General features: G+C 41.6%; 2 protein-coding genes across 2 annotated transcripts; both read left to right on the top strand.

The window, feature by feature from the left end:
* Positions 1 to 1,519: 1,519 nt before the first annotated feature.
* Positions 1,520 to 11,192, top strand: dnajb14 (DnaJ heat shock protein family (Hsp40) member B14). The gene is made up of 8 exons (XM_080463473.1): positions 1,520 to 1,724; positions 5,067 to 5,241; positions 7,352 to 7,497; positions 7,892 to 8,080; positions 8,531 to 8,616; positions 8,755 to 8,864; positions 9,507 to 9,679; positions 9,800 to 11,192. Exons 1-8 carry the CDS (start codon positions 1,592 to 1,594, stop codon positions 9,922 to 9,924), a joined length of 1,137 nt encoding a protein of 378 aa, XP_080319599.1. The 5' UTR covers positions 1,520 to 1,591; the 3' UTR covers positions 9,925 to 11,192.
* Positions 11,193 to 11,946: 754 nt separating this feature from the next.
* On the top strand, positions 11,947 to 21,409 carry LOC308109836 (uncharacterized protein). The gene is made up of 13 exons (XM_080463643.1): positions 11,947 to 12,278; positions 12,612 to 12,688; positions 12,970 to 13,135; positions 14,287 to 14,401; positions 16,638 to 16,789; positions 17,034 to 17,075; positions 17,705 to 17,761; positions 18,387 to 18,429; positions 18,524 to 18,673; positions 18,843 to 18,919; positions 19,029 to 19,204; positions 19,300 to 19,450; positions 20,188 to 21,409. Exons 1-13 carry the CDS (start codon positions 12,059 to 12,061, stop codon positions 20,421 to 20,423), a joined length of 1,662 nt encoding a protein of 553 aa, XP_080319769.1. The 5' UTR covers positions 11,947 to 12,058; the 3' UTR covers positions 20,424 to 21,409.
* The last annotated feature ends 101 nt before the right edge of the window (positions 21,410 to 21,510 follow it).

The following is a 21,510-nucleotide window of genomic DNA, read 5'->3' as shown; positions in this document are numbered from 1 at the left end:
CAAAAGCTAATAAGTCGCTAGAGTTGGTTCATACAGATTTAGCAGGCCAGATTGAACCTACCAGTCAAGAAGGATATAAATATGCAATTTCATTCTCAGATGATTTTTCAGGGTCACTATCTGTTTACTTCTTGAAGAACAAAAGAGATGCAACATTAGCAACAGAAAGGTTCCTTGCAGACTGTGCACCATATGGTACTGTCAAATGTATCAGATCAGAAAATGGGACAGAATACACAGGAAATATATTTCAGTCACTTTTAAGGGCTAAAGGTATAAGCCATGAAACATCATCTCCATATTCCCCCCATCACAACGGTACAGCTGAAAGACAGTGGAGGACCCTTTTTGAAATGAGAAGATGCCTTTTACCAGAAAAGGGATTAACCAAGGTATTGTGGCCTTATGCTGTTCAAAATCCAGCTCGCATCCGTAACAGATGCTACAACAGGACGGAAAACACTCCATACTTCATGTTAACAGAAAGAAAACCAGATTCTCAAGAATGTGGGTGTTTGCTTCTGACTGTTATGCATACAAAAATGAGCACAAGAAACTGGACTCTGGATGTGAAAGAGCCATATTTGTGGGACATCGTAAGAACAGCCCAGCATACCTGATCCACAGCCCACAAACAAAGAAGGTATCAAAACACAGACTGGTGAAAACATTACAAAGTGCAATGTTGAGCAAGAGACACAAACTGATGACTGTGATTCAGAAAGCCTTCAATATGAAAGCAGAAAGCCTGATAATGAGGGCAGTACAGAAAACCAAGTCTCATTTGAAAATGGAGAAAATGTCAAAACCGATTCAGATGTGTCAGAACATGACGAAAATCCAGAAAATGTGGCTCAGGATGAAAATGAAAACAAAACTCCAACAAATTCCAACATGCTTAAAAGACTATCGACTTGGCATAAAAGATAAGGCTGTAACTAATATACTGTAAATGTTGATCGTTGTTACAGGGCAGTGTGTGGAGTCCCCCAAATTCATAGTGAAGCCCGGATGTCACCCAAGGCGCCCAGATTGTAGCAAGCTATGAAGGAAGAGATCGAATCACTCAAAGAAAACGACACATTTGAACTTACTCTCTTATCTGAAGGTAGAGATACCATGTGGCCCAATTTTGGGCATTTAAAACTCAAAACTAAACAGAAGACTGACTTGTGGAAATTATTTGTCATTGAAGTCATACTAGGCAGTTTGGTTGATAAAAATGAAGGCTGGAGGGATTTTGCAGCAAAGCAACAGGCTTTAGCCAATAAGAACAATAAACAACTAGGTTTTGATAATCTTCTCATGCTTTATTGTACAAAAAGTGAAATAAAATCTTGGTATTCGTTAAATTAAAGTTAAACTGGATTTTATGTGGAGCCCGAACGAAAATGAGTTTGACAGCCATGTTTCAGGCGAACTGTGCTTACAGGTATCATAATGGCAATAGATGACTGCTATTATAAAACATGTACGCCTGGATTTCCGCGCGCACGCGGTGTGCCGTGCTCGTGCTGTCAGAGCTGCGGGTCACGTGGTCCGTGAGCCGCTCAGCTGACTTCTCGGGGGGGGGGAGGAAGAGGAAAAGAAGATGGAAGGGAACAGAGACGAAGCAGAGAAATGTTTGAATATAGCGACGAAAGCCCTGGAAGCCGGGGACAAGGACAAGGCTGTGAAATTCCTCAACAAAGCGGAGAAGCTGTACCCGACTGACCGAGCCAGAGGTGAGGCTGCCGGCTCGAACCCTCTCCCCCACCCTGTATCTCCACCATCAGGAGCTAGCATGTAGCCGACGGGCTGTAGCATCAGCTACACTGTTTTAACGAGTTTATCCGGTCAGGAGCGATTGACAATCGACATGTGCGAGGTTACTTAATGTTTGCCTGGAAATAACCTTTGCTTTAAAGACGGGGGATTCCCACTCTTATCCAGGACAGCAGCTGAGCCGTGGGCCTGATAGCTAGCCTGAGTTACCATATAGTTGAGTTAACAGTGAGTAAGAACAGGTTTGAGTTGGAGCGTTTCGCGTGATCTGATATGTCTGATGTCTGATATCCGGTTTTGGTATTATGATTGGGGGGAAAAAAAACCAACAACCTCTGAATACCCTGAGATGACTGCTCGCCACAGTCCTTCACCTGGTAGCCCACTGCGAGCTGTCAGTCCTGGTCTCATCTGTCCAAACACTTCAGGGGCTTTACTTTCACTTTCTCCACAAGTTGCACATTTCTACTTGTATTCTTGATAGTGCAATAGTGGGTTTTAGGGCAGGATAGGCCAGGCATGTGAAGCCTGTGGCAGGGCTGTCCACTCAAGTGTGCCAGGCCACACCAGCAACAGACAATCCTTTAATTGAATGATTGACCCAGAGAGTGAAGGAAGGCTAATCCAGAGCACACAACTGTGGCAGAGAAACACAGCTCACACAGTGACCTGCACTGCTCTCCACAATCCATCCTATTTATTACACTATTTTTCTCTTTGACTATACATCAGGGTAGATGCACCTTGTAAGTGATAACTGGTGATTCCTCAATCTGCTTCATAGAAGGCCTGCCCCTTCACAGTAGTTCAATTAGTACCTTTGAATTGCTTTGATCAGTGTAAATAGTAATTTGTGTGGCCGAACCACCAATCCAGGATGTAGTCAGCCTTTCACTCAGAGTTGCCCTAAATAGGTTATAACTCCTGTGACATAAGAATGCGGCATATTTAAAGAGAAACACAAGTGCAGAAATCCACAGTGGAGATGGGGTTGAGGGAAATGGTGAACTGTTTAGCATGGCTACCAGCATTAACTACAGACACTTCAAAAGTGTAATTGATTCCAAAATAGTTATTTAACACAGCCTGGGAATAATAATAATAAGAAAAACAACAAAACAAAGTTCAGTGTTGCGGTGTTGGTTTGTTCTAGCACACCTGACTGGGACGAGGCTTGCTGTACAGTTTGTATGGAGTTTGTTGAAGATGTGTTCATTTAATTCAGGTATTTTGTAAAATGGAAACATACAAACATGCAGGTTTTTCAATTCATTTAAAATAATCTGTAAACAAACAAACAAAACAAAACAAAAAACATATTTGGCACCCTGTAAGAAAATGTGCCCTGAAAGGACAGGAAGTAGGCAGACTGCGGGAGGTCAAATACATTTTGTGGTCCTTATGGTTTGGGTGCAGAGACTCTTTGGAGTTTTGTATTCAGGTGAATTACTGGAAGGAGTGTCTTCCCCATAGATCAGCAGATGTTATTATGTGATAGTGATCTTGACATGTCATGAGAACCGACTGGGGAAACCAGGAGAAGCTCTTCAGTTTAGTTATGTCTGCTGAAATGTTTTTGTATCCTTGTAAAAGGTTTGTCAAGGTTGCACCATTGTACAAAGCTGTCAGTGGCTGATGTGTAAAAATGCACCATTAAGGGACAATGTGTGGGACATGAGAGGAAACCACTGTGGGCAAATTGTGTTGTTGCAGCTATAAAAATAAATTATTTGCAATTTAAAAAAAAAAAAAAAAAAAAAAAAAGGGTGTTTAATGTAAATGCTGAGCTGTTGAAATAGTTACATTAAACAATACACAATTTTCATCATATTTTAGCCCGGAGGACTTAAGGAAAGAGGGATTACAGGCGAGAATAGTTGCACTTGTATTTCATGAACACTGTAATGAATAATGCATTGCTGGAGAAGTCCAGACATAACGGTAGAAGTGTTTTGCAGCCAAGGCGATGATAATTAGTCGGTTATGTTGTTGCCGAACTGTCTTTCAAAGTCTGTTTGCACTACTCGGTGTTTGGCCCAAATGGCTACCATTTAACGCAAGGCGACAGTGTTGGAAATTTGTAAATATGAAGACTTAAAAGAAAAATATAGGCTGCCCGAAGCCTTTTTTTTTTTTTTTAAGGCAGACACGTGTAAGTGAAGGATAGTTTGTAATGAAACAAAAGTCTCATTCCAACGAGCATATTTTTATTTTCATAAAATGGCATGTAATGATGAAGTGTCTCATCTCATCTGTCTGCAGTGACGGAAAAGTTTAGTAAGTGGAGATTATACAGGATGCTGTCCCAAAAATCTCAATATACTGTAGATAGCAGCAGTTCAGCTTATCTGCAGGGGAGGAATTCACTATTAGATGAGATTTTTATGGTGTGGGTGACACTCTGATCTCGAAGCTTTAATTTCTTAATCTTGTACTTCATCTGAATTTTTACTAATTTGTTGATTGTTGTTTTATGGTCTTTTATTTACTATTTTAATTATGCAGAATATTGTTTCAGCATTTCTTTTCATGATGTGTGTTAGTCAAAAAATATTTCCGATGTTGTCGGTGTGTTAACACAGGCCAAGTAAAAAAGGGAATCCGTAAGGAATTAGATGAAAATTCTAACTTCTTTAAATTGCAATGCTTGCAAATGTTATAGTGAAAATAATGTGATGAATGTAATGAGGACAAAACCAAAATCAAGGCCAATACTAAATCTTTCATGTAGTCCAACTGCTGTTGGCATGGTCTTTTATTGTGAATATACAGGGAATCAAGAATATAACCCAGATTTCCCTGCTGGTTTGTTAGAATAGGCGCAAGTTCAGTTTAAATGAATTAATTCCCTTTTTTTAACATGAGGTAACAGATTGAAATATTTTTTTTTATGTGTTGTTTTATCTTCTGGTGAATTACATTCAATCACTATGAATGGAGGAATAGTTTCTATATCCCTAGCCATTAAAATAATTCAGCTGCCAAAGGATGCGTAGACCATCAGGGGGCTATAACCAGCCCTTCCCACCAGGCTGATCGCATCCTGCTTCTGTTAACTAAAAGTCAGATTTCATTGCTGCAACTTCGAGGTAGGTCGAACTTCCTCCACCAGTCACAATGTAGTCAAACTTCATTGTGTATGCATCCAAATCTCCTTTTGGTCTTCCCAATGCCATGCCACAAAAACCTCATTTAAATACACCATTCTGCACATGGTGGTGATCGCACGCAAAATAAAAGCCCAATCTATTTGCACACGCATGATATTTTCTGACTTGTTTCTCCTTTTGTTTTGTCCCCAGCTTTGTTGGATGCACTAACAAAGAATGGGAGCTCAGCAGGAAACGGTGCATATCGCAGGAGACCAGCAGACCGCTCAGAAACCGCCGGCGTCCCCCCCGAAAGCCAGAGGCAGGAACCTGGAGGAGGAGACTCCCCGAAAAGTTTTACATCGGAGCAGGTGGAAGGTGTGCAAAGGTGAGAATTTTAACGTTCACAAATTGATTTTCCTACTCTGTGATGTAATCTGTTTCACGTCTGTTGGCTATATTTGGGGCTTTCTCACAGTTGGCCCAGTGACAGCGCTACCGTTTCTATCACGCTTGATTAAACGCTTCGTCTGTGGCTAAAACAAGACACGATGGCCTCTGCAGTGTTGTGCACACACAGCCATCACTATGGTAACCTGTCTATTTAATGTGTTTCCCATGAGGAGGGGGTGAGCGAAAGATCCCAGGTAACCAGTGCTTACTTTTATAATGGAGAATGAGACGTGTCCAGAGAGACAAAAGGAAACGGGGATTTATTTTTTTCCGTCACACATGAATCTCCAGACAGATCTGAGAAATCTGCATATAACAACTTTTGTTCTCTTATCACATAAACATGCTGCTCATTGGTGCATAATCCTACTAGTGTATTGCTGATGAGATTACACAGCTACGCATTTCTCTTGTGTTTAAAACGGATTCCTGTGGGGGAACCGTGGGTGGGTTCAAAATTGCATCATGTCCTTAAAGAAAAAGGTACCACCTGTTGCAGACGTTGTGTGAAAAACGTTTGATGAGTTGTCACACTGTCGTCCTGGCCTGTTGCACACCAGTACTTTGACGAATTGTGTATTTTTCCAGAGAACAGTGCTGTTTCTCTTTTTGGATCCAGTTTTAATCTGAAGAAACTGCACCTTGTTTGTATGTTTGCCCCTTTTAAATCACATTTGACTTTCCCACCAGCAGAGTTTCAACTGTTTGTCATTTTATTCTTGATTTTTTTTTCTTGATTGGTCAGATATGTTGATCTCCATGAATGCAAAGTAAATGGAAGCATGTAATTCATTGCAATTCTGTCAGACTTTCTCCATGATGATACGTTTACAATATGTCATGCAGCTCTGATGCAAATAAATTGAACTGAAGTCAAGTTAAGTCACCGTTATTCATATAGCACATTTAAAAGCAACCAGGGTTAACAGAGTTCACTATCTGTGTATTGGTTGATGCATAGATGTTGAAAGATAAATATGATTAAAAAAAATAATAATAATTATGTGTGTGTGTGTGTATATATATATATATAGAGAGAGAGAGAGAGAGAGAGAGCGAGAGACACACACTGTTTTTGATTAACATCAATACTGTACTCAACCTAAATGACCTCATAAAGACTTTATTTAGCCTTAAAGGAAGTGACCAGGAGCAAGTCTTGTGAGATTACCTCATCAAGTCGAATATTTGCTTATATGTGGTCCCTGGGAATTAAAAGTTAATGAAGACTGTGTAGGGGGAAAAATGATTCCTCTACTTTCTTCCTTTTTATGAAGAGTTTCTTAACTTAAAAAACAGGGGGGGGAAAAGTCATTTTTACTGACGATTGTCTTTCCTATTTAGTCCTGTTGAAGTGAATTTGAAGACTTTTAGTTGATGGATGAAAGTGCAATTAACGCTCGGCTGCTCTCGCTTGGGACTTTTTGGGGAACTATTCCTGAGAGGCCCAAATCATCCAGATGGTACTTTCAGTGGCAGTATGGCCCTGCTGCTGTCCTGCAGGGGAACAAGAAGATGTAAAGGTGCAGATAAAAGAGAACGATTAAGCAAACATAATGTCAAATTGCGATGTGAGATGTCGCGACTTGTTAATCTCAAAGGCTGCGTTTTGAAAGATACATAATTCCTCCTCCGTGTCCTTGAAGCTGCGCTGTGCACATACAGGCCCTGAGTGTCGAAGCATTAGAACCATTAAGACGAGCGCTTCTCTCTGTTGCTGAGCAATCAGCCACCATAACCCGAGTTAAATGTGTACTCACCCACCAACAAACAAGCCGGTGAACAATGTGAGTAAAAGTGGCTTGTGCAGAGCCGATCGAGTTACTTCAATATTAAAAGGATTATAATTTCTTTTTTTCACGTATCATTTTAGCATTAGGAAATACCTTTAAGCCAGAAGGTTTACTGGGAAAATGTAAACGGCAATGTATTTGCGGTGTGCATGTAAACAAAATATAAATCTAATTGCGATTTTAATATCTGTCGAAGACTTCCCATGTTGCCGTCTCCTCAACTTTTTTGCATCGTCCATCCTTGTTTTTCAGAATAAAGCGGTGTAAAGACTACTACGAAGTGCTCGGCGTCAACAAAGAGGCCAGTGAGGACGAGCTGAAGAAGGCCTACAGGAAACTAGCGCTCAAGTTCCACCCAGACAAAAACCATGCGCCTGGTGCGACAGAGGCCTTCAAAAGTAACTTTGAACGTTGTATTCTATTACTCCTCAGTTTAATTAGTGCGTGACGTGCTGGTTGGCACGGGCTCAAAACGGGAAGCTCCGGATCTCAAGCCAGGTCTTTTTGCATAAAGTGTGCACGCTCTTAATGTGCCAACGTGTCCAAAAACGTACTTGTTAGGTTAATGAGTGACTGTCGATGTGAATGTGTGACATTTCCTGTTGGTTCACTCTGTGATGGAGTGTCGACCTGTTCCAGGATGTATGTTGAAAATGAACATTAACATTGAAAACGGATTCAAACCGAGCTTGAGTCTACAGACGAGAGTGTTGAGCACTGAGTTGTGTCATTTGTAGAAGCAAGAAAATACTTTTGTTTGTGTGTCTTTTACTTACTTGATCTCTTCTCCAGAGATTGGCAATGCATATGCAGTGCTGAGCAGCGCGGAGAAGAGACGTCAGTATGACCTGACGGGCGGAGAAGAGCCCAGCAGCCCGAGTCACTCGCACGGAGGAGGCTTCGACTTCCACCGGGGCTTTGAGGCCGACATCACCCCGGAGGACCTCTTCAACATGTTCTTCGGGGGCGGCTTCCCCTCCTGTAAGAGAGCACGTAGATCGTTGTTCTGCTCGTATCGTTCATCCCTTCTCATGACGTTTCTTGTACTTATTTGAATGTTGAATTTTTAAATGGACACCTCATTACAGTTTTCAAGCGAACTAGAAAACCTCCGTTTTGAAGGATTTCGGATGAGAAATTCAACCTGTTTTCCTGTATCTCTATCCTGCCGAGTCATTTTCATCATGGGAGGAATAAAATCGATTTCTCTCACGGCGAGTTAAAGCTGTTTCACCAGCAAACCAGACAAAACGGATGAGATGTTTATTAAAATCCAAGTAAAGAGGATCTGAGCTGAATTGAAAGTGAATCTTTTGCCATTAACTCTTCACATGACATGCTCTGATGTTGGCGTCCCAGACTGGAGCTGGACCATTTGGAGACGCATTGCAAAATGTTGCATCTCATCTCCGATATAATCTGTGTCCACAGCAAGCGCACACACATTCACCAACGGCAGGACGAGCTACAGCCATCAGACGGATTACAGACAAGAGCGAACAGAAGAAAGAGGAGATGTATGTAAAAAATTTAATATTTGATATTTAACTTCTTTTTTTTTTTCTTTTTCTTAGTTTCTCTCACTACAATCATGAACCCTCCTGTGTGAGTTTCTTCCGTTAGCTGCTCTAACAGGTTTTTGTGCTCGTCTCCAGGGTGGGTTTTCCATGTTTATCCAGCTGATGCCTGTGGTGGTCCTAATTTTAGTGTCGATACTGAGCCAGATGATGGTGTCCCCTCCACTCTACAGCCTCTACTCAAGACCGTATGTGCACGCGCAACACTAATCCTACGTGTAGTGTCGCGTCTTGACATTTGTCTTCAATTTAGCTTAAGAAGACACACATTATGGCGCTTTCCCACTAGCTCCTACTCTGCCTTACTCAACTTGTCTATACTCGCTATTGGCGCTTTTCCACTACGCGGCATTTCGACGTGGCGTTTCCACTAATCAGTTTTCCTGTTAACTGGTAACCGTCTTCCTCGAGCAGTGGCTGGTGGCAGAAGTCACCAGTTAACAGGGGCACCAGGGAAACCAAAACACCGGACAGTGAAGCACGATCGAAACAATCCACATTTTTGTAATATTATTTATAAATATATAAAAAATACTATTTAATTCACGATTTGAGCTGCTATTCATACATGCATGCGTTCGCTCCTCATCATATCGGAGTGATTTCTTGTGCACGACGAGGAAAAGTCAGATGACTCCGCCCACAAAGTGGCGGTACCATATTGTAATGGAAAATGAGCTGAGTCGAGGCAAGCTGAGTCAAGTAGGGCTGAGTAGGTACTCGTGGAAAAGTGCCTTTATTGAATTTCCAACACTTTTACGAGCGGCAGGTCCTCTCATGTGGAAAACGACCATTTTCATGAAAGCTTGTTCCTTGTTCATCTGTTCCAGGTCCACGGGTCAAACCATAAAAAGGCAGACAGAAAATCTGCGCGTCGACTACTACGTAACCCGAGATTTCAAATCTGAGTTCAAGGGCTCGGCGTTGCAGCAAATTGAGAAAAATGTAGAGGAGGACTATGTATCTAATGTCAGAAATAATTGTTGGAAAGAGAGACAGACAAGTAAGTAACAGTGGTTAAAGCTCCAGACTTGAATTGCTGAATTCGGGGATAATTGATGCGTCTGCTGCTTCTTTCCTGACTTTATTCATCTCGACATGTTTCTCTGCTTGCCTCGTGCAGAAACAGACCTGCTTTACGCTGCGAAGGTGTACCGGGACGACCGGATGCGCAAGAAGGCGGAGCTCATGACCATGGACAACTGCAAGGAGCTAGACAGACTAAATAACCTTTTCAGAGGCGGATGAGGCGGCTGCTGTTCAAATCATGTAAATGTTTCTGGTTAGATGTTCTTTTTTGTTTTTTTAAGAGTCTTTACACTAGGAGCAAAAACGTACTGAATATTTTAGCTTTATTGTTGAAGTTATGAAATGTCCCTCTCCTCAAACCCCTTTGCCAACTTCCCCAACTTCCCCATCACTTGACCCAAGGAATTACCTTGTTGCATCATAATGGACCTTTCTTCACAAACTATAGAAAGACCCCCCCCCCCCCCCCCTTTTTATTTTTTTTATTTTTTTCCTTTGTTAATTTTTGTGGTTTCCTGGAAATAAGGACGAGAACACTCGATTGTTAAGGCATGTTGCTTCAGGTTCTGGGAAGCTGAGAGACATTCCACGCAAGCAAATTACTTTCGTAAGACAAACAAACCGCTTATGGCGTCATCTGCTTGTCACGTAATAGGGAGACCCCAATACATTCACACGGAGCTGTTGTCAGTAATCGCATCCATTTCTTTAAGAAAAGTGAAGGAAATGAAATAAAGCTTGTTTTAGCACTCTACTCACCTCCAGGTGTGGATGAAGATCAAAGGTTTATCAAGAAATTGTGTCTTTATCTCTTGAGAACATTTTATATTGTCCACTGCAAACAGTGAGGTTTGTGTGGACGACACGTGGAAGAACAGTTGAGCTGTTGCTCATCAATGGCTGTACATTTTCATTTTGAATGTTAATATTTGATGCAGTTATTTAAGTAACTATAGAAGAAATGTTTTTCTTCAGTGCTTGCATAATCATTAAAATAAAATTAACACTGAATGAATGGGATTTTATTTGAGTTTGATATGGATCTTCCAGCTGATGTGCCACCATAAATACTCTCAATTACTGAGGTAAGTAGTTTGAGAATTTTTCTTCAGATTTCTGCTTTTGACTGAATACAATGAAAGTATATAGAAAATGATGGGAATGTGACTAGTGCAAAATGGCTTATAAACTTTGGTTATGAGCTTGTGGACCCCATGATGCTCAGCAGAGCAAGTAACGTATGTTTTAAAGTGGAATTGCTTGTATATACTAATTTGACATATTAAAGCAGAGTCCCGCTTTACCTCCTTGGCAAACCGTCCAAACATGATCAAATATAAACCCTGAAACCATGCATGGCAAAAAAAATGTCTTACAAATCTGGTTCTGTGGAACTTTTACTTTGCCATATGAAGAAATGCTGGTGCACCTGGTAAAAAATAAATACAATGGAAGTTTTTTTCCAACAATTAAAATGAACCTTCTGTACGAGTCTTGTTAAATATATCATATTTCAAACTTTTTGTAATTTTAATGAATCGGTGACAACGAAAACTGCTTCAAAGATAAAGTATCTTACGAGAGCTGATGTTTTTGATATTTTAATAGAGAAGCCATAATTGCTGCAATCAATTCTATAAAAGGTTGAAACTTCAGTTCAGGCCTGTATTCATGGTTTATGCATTCAGTATTTATGGTCAAGGCCTGTTCAGCCTGTTGAAGAGCAACAGAAAGAGAAATCTGGGGAGTTGGGTTGTTTCTTTTTCCAAATATATAAATTTATGAGAAGAAAAGTAATCAGTGAAGTGTTTATTCAAAACACACAAATTATAGAATAAGTGTTAGTGCAATGTGTAACAACAGCTGTAAAAGAACATTGTGAAATCAAAGCCAAAAGTGCCAGGCCAATAGTCAGACAAATAGACGTTAACAGACGCTGATCTCTTTGCATCATTGTTTTCTATTTGCTGTTTTTTGCAATTTAGTTTGAAATATTTAGTCGAATATTGAAGAACGTTTCGCGCGTTTCGATTTGCTTTTTGAGTCCGTGCGTCCGAAAGTGCGGGACGAGCTATGCATCAAAGATCCGGGAACAAAAATAATCAAATTAAACCACTGCCGAGGATACTAATCTTTTCAACTTGCCACTTAGACAGGCACAAGAATTATAAATAAATAAATAAATAAAGTTATTGCAGCGAATGACGTCATTAATGTGAGCAGCGGCCACGTGACGGCGCCAAACCCGGAAATAACATTATCCACTGCAGGTGTGCTCGTGAAGGAGTGAGCCGGAGTGAGAGCTGAGATGTTTGACTGACGTCTCCTCTCTGGATCTATTACCAGCGGCATTATGCCGTGCGTCAGACACATCTGCGTGCTCCTGCTGGCTCTGTCCTCTTGTGGGTGCTTGTCCGGAGTGTTCGCCTGCAGCTCGGAGCCCGAGACTCCGGACTGGAGGATGACTCTGAAGACCATCCGGAACGGAATACACAGGATCGACACGTACCTGAACGCAGCACTCGACTTGTTTGGTGGCGATGACGGACTGTGTCATTATAAGTGTAACGACGGTGAGCCACCTTCCTCCCTCCCCCTCCGCACATAAACAGCTGACTAATATATCCACTGTGTCCATTTAATGACGTGTTTCATTTACCAGCCACGTGATCCAGACACATGTAAACATCAATTATTGATATGAACCCCTGTGATCATGCTCGGCCATGTCACACCGGATTACCAGTTACTCTTAAGGTGTCATCTGGATGTCAGGAGTGACATCTGGACCCTTGACTGGTACTGCACACCATTTAATCGTTTGTACAGGTGCAGTTATCGCTGACAACCAGATAACTGAAAGCAGAAGCACAGGAGTCCTCCTCACCTTTGCTCCTGTCTCACAGGGTACAAGCCAGCTCCTCGTCCAGGGTACAAGCCGCCACCACCCAACGGATGTGGCTCCCCCCTGTTTGGGATTCAGGTAGGGCCCGGAGGGACAATGTCACATCGTTTATCAGCAGTTTCATCCTTTTGAGATCCACATTCAGTCAACATGAATGAAAATCAAAAGGATAATCTGCAGTAGTAGTTGTTATTGTGTTACACATTTCTTCATACATTTCAGTCTAACATCTAACTGGAGACAGATCCTACATAAGTGCCATTAAGCACAATAACATAGCGTGCAACTGTGAAGCCTAAACTCAGGCCAATCGCAAAACACAAATATATATATCTATTTTTTTTTTTTCCATTTCTTAGTTTGATATAGGTATACCCTCCATGACTAAGTGTTGTAACCAGCATGACCGCTGCTATGACAGCTGTGGCCAAGAGAAGCACGACTGCGACGAGCAGTTCCAGGACTGCCTCGAGACCATCTGCAGGAACGTGCAGCAGACCCTGGGACTGGCCAAGAGTGTCCAAGGTGAGCAGCTGAGCCATCGAGTGTAAATTCACAGTCCACGTTCCTGCCAAAGCGTTGGGCCAGTGATAAAATGCACATCAAAAAGTGTAATCTAAACGCTATACAATTCCAAAAGATTGTATCATGAACCTCTGTGATACCAAATGATGAATTTGGGACTTTTATGTTAGTTTTTCAGTAATGTAGAATTATTATATATTCTTTTAAAATTTTCATCCATCCATCCATGGAAAGTTTTCTTGAAATAAAATGTGTTTTTATGTGTTGACATCCCCCAAAGCAACTACAAGATGTCATGTCATTATACAATTTTGTTTAAATACTGTTTTTTGCTTACATTTCATACAAGTGTCCAATTTTCACAGGAACATGTTGTAGAAAATAGAAAATACTTTATTAATCTCGGAGGGAAATTTTTTGTTGCTTTGCTCCACACAGAATAAATAGAATAAAAGCTAAAATATCAATATGTAATGTCTTTTACATGAATCGGTTGCATTGCAGTCATTTGTATCATTGGGTGTCGGGGCCTTCGGGGAAAACTGCTCATGTACTTACAGAGTTTGGCCTTTTGAACAGCTTAAGCTTATAAAGACCCACATAAGCTTTTAAAAATCTCCATCATTGCTAACTGACTGAGAAACACAAGCTTAAAGCTTACGCTGCGTGGTAGGTCGACCACACAAGCAGATTCATCACGGTGAACCTTGACAAAATCTGAGATTGCCAATAATCTGCTCAGCAGCAGTACATTAAACAAAAGTCACATTAGTTAATCTTTTTTTTTTTTTTTTGTATTTTTTTTTTTTCATGGTTCTTAAAAAGGTTTCCTCCCCAATCAGGTGCGTTCAAACAGGACAACAAGGTGTTAAAGGTACAGGACAGAGGCCCTTCAAGTGCTGGATCGGATGCCAATGAACAAGATATAATAGTTGTAAAACAAAGTGTGTCGAGCAGAGGGAAATGTGGAGCTTTGTTTTGAAATTGTGTTTTAATGTTGACTTGATGGCACCAAAATAATCCAAATACAACATTTAAATTTGCACTAAAATGCTTTTGTTTCTCTCAACAGTAGCTGGAAATCACCCTCCCCCCCAGTTGTGTATTTGCTTATGCTCTTCCTTGTTTTATTTTTCTTTCCATCTCAACAGCATGCGAGTCGACAGTGACGCTGCTTTTCGATGCCGTCATGCACCTGGGCTGTAAGCCCTACCTGGACAGTCAGAGAGAGTCCTGCGTGTGTCAGTACGAAGTGAAGCGGGAACTGTGACGCCACCGCAGGAAGACAACTTTATGAGATCGCTTATTGTGATCTCATAAAACTGCACCTTTACACTTGTAGATAAGCTCAGGGAGTTTTGAAATATTTGTTCGTGTTAAAGTGAAAGTGAAATTGACCCAGCACATCATGTGCATCTTATAATTATCTTTATCTGTGCTGCAGTTCTTTATGTCGTTGTCCGTTGATGCACTGGAAACGGGGTGGTCAGGAGTTTTGTTAAGGTCTCCGTCTTTAAACTGACGTCTGTATAACAGACCGACTGGAACATCGAACATCCTTTTATATAAATGTAACTTAACTGCGAAAAGCAATAACGTTACATTTAGTGCTGAGCTTGACCTACGAAAGCTTGTAATTTGTCTATAATTCTAGATATACAGTATGAAGAACTATGGCGGCATCTGCTGGTAATAAACATGAGAGAGATATATTGAAGTGCTGCCCCTCAGACAAACCCAGGTTGTAAGGCACTGATGGAAATGAATTGATGGTACACTACTTTTTTTTTTTTTTTAACCCATGGGTGAATTACTATTTGGATAGCTGCACTGAAAAGGAATCATTATAATTGAGTTTATTTATAATGCCAACTACAACATAGCAGTTTCATGACAGTATTACATTATAAAAAACACACACATGAGCTTGTTTTGGAGAAAGTGAGATGGAAAAGTTTTCGCTTGCACCGGTTGTGGTTAGAGGACATTTTAGACATAGTTTTCCTAAAAAAAAAAACTAAGTCATTAATATTGTTCCTTGTTAAACATGGAAGGAGAATGTAACTTTAATCCATACTCAGTTTCATCTTTGAATGTTTGAAGCTTGTTCAGTTATTTAAGTAAAATAAATGTGACTTTCCTTCAATGTGTCCTTGTGATCATTGAAATTCAGTTCTATTTGTATTGCACCAAATACAACAAGGTCATTTCAAAGTAGTTTTACAGAGAAAAACCCAACAATTCCACATGAGCAAGCAGAAGCGACGGTGGAAAGGAAAAACTCTCTTCTAATGGTAAGAAACTCGCAGAATCAGGTTCAGTGGTGGGAGATTTCTGCTGTTGTGGTTGAGGTTTGTGAATAGAAAGAGGGAAAGGTATAGGACAGAGACGGAGCCCAGCAAGCAACCAGACATAAATCCACTGGAGGCTCAGACCACTAACTTCCAGTTCCACTGTCAGACATCCTACAGAAAGAGAGAGCACAGTCTCCAGGAGAGAGCGACAAAATAAGTGACATGTAACAGTGAGAAAGGAAAGAAGCTCAGTGTAGGTCTCAGAACTCTCAACCTGTAAGCGGCTTCACAACAAATCATGTGAAATTATTACCACTGCCTTTTATTTTTTGTTTTTCTTTAGTCGTGTTTCCACTCCATTACAGATTAAAAATGCCAAGAAATGTATTCACAATCTTTGCTTCATCTTTAAGGCACCTGCGAGCCTGAAAAGCCAGCCCAACAACCCTCGTGAAGTGTCCTTATATAAGAAACAAACACCGGGAAAGACTTGAGGACTGATATTGTCGTGCAGTGGTTAGTGCTCTCACTCCACAGTGGAAGAGCCCTGGGTTCAGATATGGTTGGGGAGTTTTTGAATCAACTTTTGAATCCTTTACTGCTTATTCCTGTGCAGGAGCCAATCCCAGCTCACTATTGGCGAGGGCAGGATACACATGGACATGTCGCCAGTCCAACACGGGACAAACACATCCAAATTCACCATAGTGTAAATTTTAGGGGCACCGGTTAACCTGACGTTCCTGTTTTTGTGCTGTGAGAGAAAAGTGGATTACCTGGAGGAAACCCACATACGGGGAGAACATGCAAACTCCACACACAACGGCCCTCTTGACTTGTTTAGAAGAAAGTGCATCATTCAGTATTTTTAAGAAATTGAAATAATTATGTTGAAAAGTGTACGAAAAGTGTTTGTTTCTTACAATCTTTACTTCAAGTTTGAGGGATTTTTTTCATAAGACTCCTGCTGATAAAGCACATTTACTGCTATTATCCAGGTGATGATGATGGTGATGTGAAGCCATCGCATCTTCAGGTATGCCAAGCCTTCATTTCGCCTGTTTATTTGTTTTGTTACTTTAATACTTCATTGGTTGAACGTATGAAATCTCCAGGGTTGAAATATGCTTGTAACAATGTGGTGTTTGCGGAAGTCTCCATTGACTGACAGGCACGACAACCAACCAATCGCGTCCTTCGTCTGGCAGGTTTAACCAATCAGACGAAGGGGGCGGGGGCTTCAACCTTGGCTGCCTGGTCGGAGTCGGTTTGACGAAGCAGATTCGTTTTGCCAGCGTGAGAGTCGGAGAAGAGACGAGTCGCTTGAACATGTCGAAAAGGGCGAAAGACCGCGAAGGAGGTAACACACTTTACAAAATTAACTTTAACTCAGACTTGGACGCGTAAACGTTTGATTGACCGCGTCGTTTTGACGCTCCCGTAAAGAGTCTTGAACTTTGGTGAACGACGAGAAGTCGCGCTGAGTGTCATCAGTGCAGCTTGTTCACACCTTCTGCCAATGTCTTCATTTCACTGTCAGGACATGCCAGGCTGCTTTTCAATCTAAACCCTGGACTCCTCTGCTCTTTGTCTCACCTTTCCAGGAAGTGTCGTTAAAGACAGCAGTCCGGCACCTGACAGGGCGGGTGAGTGGAGTTCATCACTGTTACTGTGTTGGTTCATTTCTCTCTGGGTTTGTAGTTTTTTTTTTTTTTTTTTTTGTTCGGCACCGCAAAAGTGAAACAAAGAAGATGGAGTATTTGAGACTGGTTTATGGTCTACAGGTGATTCATAAGGCTGAGGTTAATCATCTACTCCAGGATATTTTAATCTCTGGGAACCGGATCTGCACAGAGTCACAAATGATTTCATAAAATGATTCAGGAAAGATTCATGCAGGATCTCGATGTGTGAAGCGAAACTTCCAGGAGCAAGTCAGCCTGTGCAGTTTACACTCGCCTGCCTTTTCTAACGTGTCTAAACGGGTGGTGCTGCTGACACTTGCCCCATCTGATATATCTCATTGGTTCACATCTGAAATGAAGAAGATCTCTGCTTCAAAATTATACATCTACTCGGTAGAGCGGGTGGTCTCTCAATCAGATTGTTGCAGGTTCGATTCCCTATCGGTGTCCTTGAGCAAGACACTGAGCCCACAATGGATGGATTGAAGGCCTTCCACGGCAGCCGCCTCCATTTGGTGTGTGTGAATGGGAACAGGGCTAAATAAGTGTAATCCATTGACCATAAATTGCATAAACTCATTTATCCACAGAAAAAAGTGCCAGATTCTCACAAAGTGAACACTGTCCAACTGCTCAGAAGCACTCAGGCAAGCACAACAAACTCTGAATACACAACACTTGGTCTTATTTACATTACAAATATCTATATATTCTTTATTTCACCACTTCTTACGCTTACTTTCTAACCTTCATGAAGTCTTTTTGCGGATTCTTTGTTTGACAGCAGTGGTCTCGGATGGTTTCACCAGCTCAGTGCTCAAAACACCCAAAACAGAAAAAACTCTACATATGCAAAGACAAGTTTGCCCCGTTTACTCCTTTTTTTAAAAAAAAAAAAAGAATAGCTTCTTAGCTGTCAAACAAGCTCCTGCATACAAAGACAATCTAATCTGCACATCTGCAGCGTGGGGAACAGAGATGTCACTTTTGGCCTCTGTTCTTTTAGCAGCCTTTGGCATCTTTCTCCACCCGTCACCCAGCTATTGATGGCAACAAGGACTGTGGGCTGAGGAAACAATGGCTGCTTGACCCCAGACTGGCAGCAGTGGAGTGATTCACACACCTGTAGCTTTAAACAAAGAGGCGACGGCCTGAATAGATCAGTCCTCCGTTTTTTCTGGGCACAACACTGCTGCGATATAAAAAAAAAACAGGATAGTGAAAGTTTTCTGTGGCTGGCTTGTTAAAGTGTATGTTTTTTTTTTTCCATAGCATGCATGGAAAACCTAACGGAGACTGATGCCTTCATACAAAGGTAAACTATTAGTTCTTTTCCATGTTGGATTTCCCCTTTCGTTCAGTGTGTTATGTGTGTGCTCATGCACTCCCCCCTTTAATTTTCCACTCAGCTCCTTAGGCTTGGACCCAGCCGAGGAGTACAAGATGGGCAACATGCGGCGAGGCCTCGCACTCATTTTTAACCAGGAGCGCTTCTTTTGGCGCCTGGGGCTGAACGACAGGCACGGAACGAACGCCGACCGTTACAACCTGGAGAAAAGGTATCGTTGCTTCGACGCTCGGCCATCTGCAGGAAACGTGAACGCTGCATTTTGTCATGACTGCGTAGCGAGGAACATGGCTGAACCTGTTGAGCCGCTGGAAAGTTCAGCTGCTGCAACGTTTAGTGGGCGTTTGTTTGTGCTTGAATATTCTTTGCTTTGCATTTAGACTGAGAGACCTAAACTTTGAAGTGAGGGCGTATGATAACTATAAACAAGAGGAAGTCTTGGACAAAATCGGTGAAGGTAAGAACACCCATGATCCTTTTATATGCCTGTAGACAAGTCCTAATATTTCTGCGATACTTCGGCCTGTTCAGTCGCAAGTTGTAACAAACCCTCGTTGGGCCACCAGCTGCAGACGAAGACCACTCGGACGCAGACTGCTTCCTGCTCATTTTCCTCAGCCACGGCGAGAATGACTTTATTTACACCCACAACGGTAAGATCAGCATCCGGGAGATCACCTCCATGTTCAAAGGAGACAAGTGCAAGAGCCTCGTTGGGAAGCCGAAGATCTTTATTTTACAGGTACGTGCAAAAGGAAAAATCCAACAGAATCCATGGAAATTTGTCAGCATGAAGCGTTGCATGTCAAAGTCTCGGCCCTGCGTGTTGTCTTGCAGGCTTGCCGCGGCGACAGGCACGACGATCCAGTGACCGTCTGCGATGCGGTGGACAACGAGGTGAAGACCAATGAGGTGGTGGTGGATGCCAGCGCTGTGCACACGCTCCCCGCCGGGGCCGATTTCATCATGTGCTATTCTGTAGCTGAAGGTGAGCTGTCTGTGGGAGTGCTTTACTCTGCCGGAGGTGTAGAAGCTGTTCGTCGGATCAAGACTCGCTCTATAAATCTGGATGTCGGTGTACCATGTCGCCTCATGTGGAGTTGAAACAAATAAACCAAATACAGGATTTTATTTTTACAGCTTATGTGCCTCTAGCTGAACTTCGTGAATGGATAACGTAGTTAACATTTAGCTGATGACAAATCAAGCAGTTGGTGTGAAGTACAATCATTATAAGGTACAATCTGGACTGACCCTGTGTGACAGTTCTATTATTCCAAAGGTCGTGACGATAAGAATGGCTTGTGATCATGAAAGGGCTCAATCGCAAGTCTTATTTGTGAAGTTATAGTCTGCAGTGCTGAGCTGAAAGTCTCACATATCATGGAAAGGAGAAAACTCTTAAACACCTCGATTGTGTTTATTTCAATGACTGAGCTATTGCACTGTGTCTGTCAACATGCGTATGACTAGTAGGCACTTTAGACCTTATCAAGTGATTTTGAAAAGTAGGGTTACAAAGTCCATTAAAGAACCTGGAGATGGGTTTTTTTTGAGCCTGGAACCAGTTTGAATTCACCAAAACTTTTGGGATACTTTTTCATAGATGCATTTTTCATCATTGCGTAAAATATGTATAACAAATTAAAAAACATTTTAATGAATGGGCCACCCAGTATTTGCAATTCTCCATTGAAGGTGAGCCTGTCTGTTCCTCTCCTGTAGGTTACTATTCCCACCGGGAGACTGTGAACGGCTCATGGTACATCCAGGATCTGTGTGACTTGCTTCACAAATTCGGGGAGTCCCTTGAATTCACGGAGTTGCTCACGCTCGTCAACAGGAAGGTCTCGATGAGGAGCGTTGGGAACAGCTCGGACAAGAACGCTATAGGGAAGAAGCAAGTACCTTGTTTCGCCTCAATGCTGACCAAGAAGCTGTTCTTCCGCCCAAAACAGTAACCCCAGACCTCAGTCATTCAATGAGCTGGTTCTGTAGTACAAAGAAGAAATAAGGGCTTTTTATCAAAGATTTTATAAATGAATAGCTGATTTTTTTTTTTTTTTTTTTTAATTTTGTTTTTATTTTGTTCTTAACTACTTTTTACATTAACTTCAAATCACCAGATGATTGGCAGCTTTGATACTTCCATTGACATCAGTGCTTATAGAATTACAGGAACAACCTCAGTTTGCATGAAGCAGAGATGAATATTCCGGCTCTAAGGCAGTTGCTACTTGCCCATTATCTCGCTCTGTCTGGGGGGAAAAAAAAAACCCCAAAACAAAACGGGCTTGATAAGACTTTGGACAAAATGTGCAGTCGGTGTTACAATACGACAGCTACCACTGTAATTCAGGGTAAAAAGCGATCTGGAAACACATTTTGTCATCTTGTACACCAAATGTCGCTTCTAAAGACGTCTTGGTGATCATAACATGAGACGTTCCTGTTATTTGGTCCAGTCCCGGTACATCAGGACACATTTTGCACTTTCAAGCGATCAGCTTTTACACTGCAGGATTGCTACGGACCACATTCTTTCGTAACTCAGTTGAATTTGCTTTGGGAGCCACTGGGCTGATGTGTTTTCATGCTGCATCGGAGGCTTCAATCTCAATATGCCAAGAAACCGAAAAACTAGACATCTGTGGTGATCCTGCAGGGATTACTGTACTGATGAATTATCTCTGCAGTGGCTGGAAACGTCAAGAGTGTTCTTGTGAAATCAGCTGTAGGTATTTCTGTGAGCCAGACAGATATTTTCCAATCTATTTTTGGAGGGCGGTGACAATACTGACTTTTTTTTTTTTTGTTCACATTACTGTAGACAACTCTTGTTATAGTCCTTAAAACATGTTTGCCTTCAACCTCATTCCTTGAGTTTAAAAAAGAAAAAAAAAAAGGGAATTTTATGTGTTGTTGCAGCTTAGGATACATTAAAGAATGCGTACATGCGTATTTGCACCCAAAACGACAACAAACGATAGTTTGGACAGAACCTCAGGGAGGAGGGTGTGTTGTTAAAGCTGAAACACTTCCAGCTGT

The sequence above is a fragment of the Lipophrys pholis genome (assembly GCF_963383615.2).
Source record: "Lipophrys pholis genome assembly, chromosome: 5".
Taxonomy (NCBI): domain Eukaryota; kingdom Metazoa; phylum Chordata; class Actinopteri; order Blenniiformes; family Blenniidae; genus Lipophrys; species Lipophrys pholis.
The sequence above is the reverse complement of the archived record's forward strand: the minus strand, read 5'-3'. Positions and strand labels throughout refer to the sequence as shown.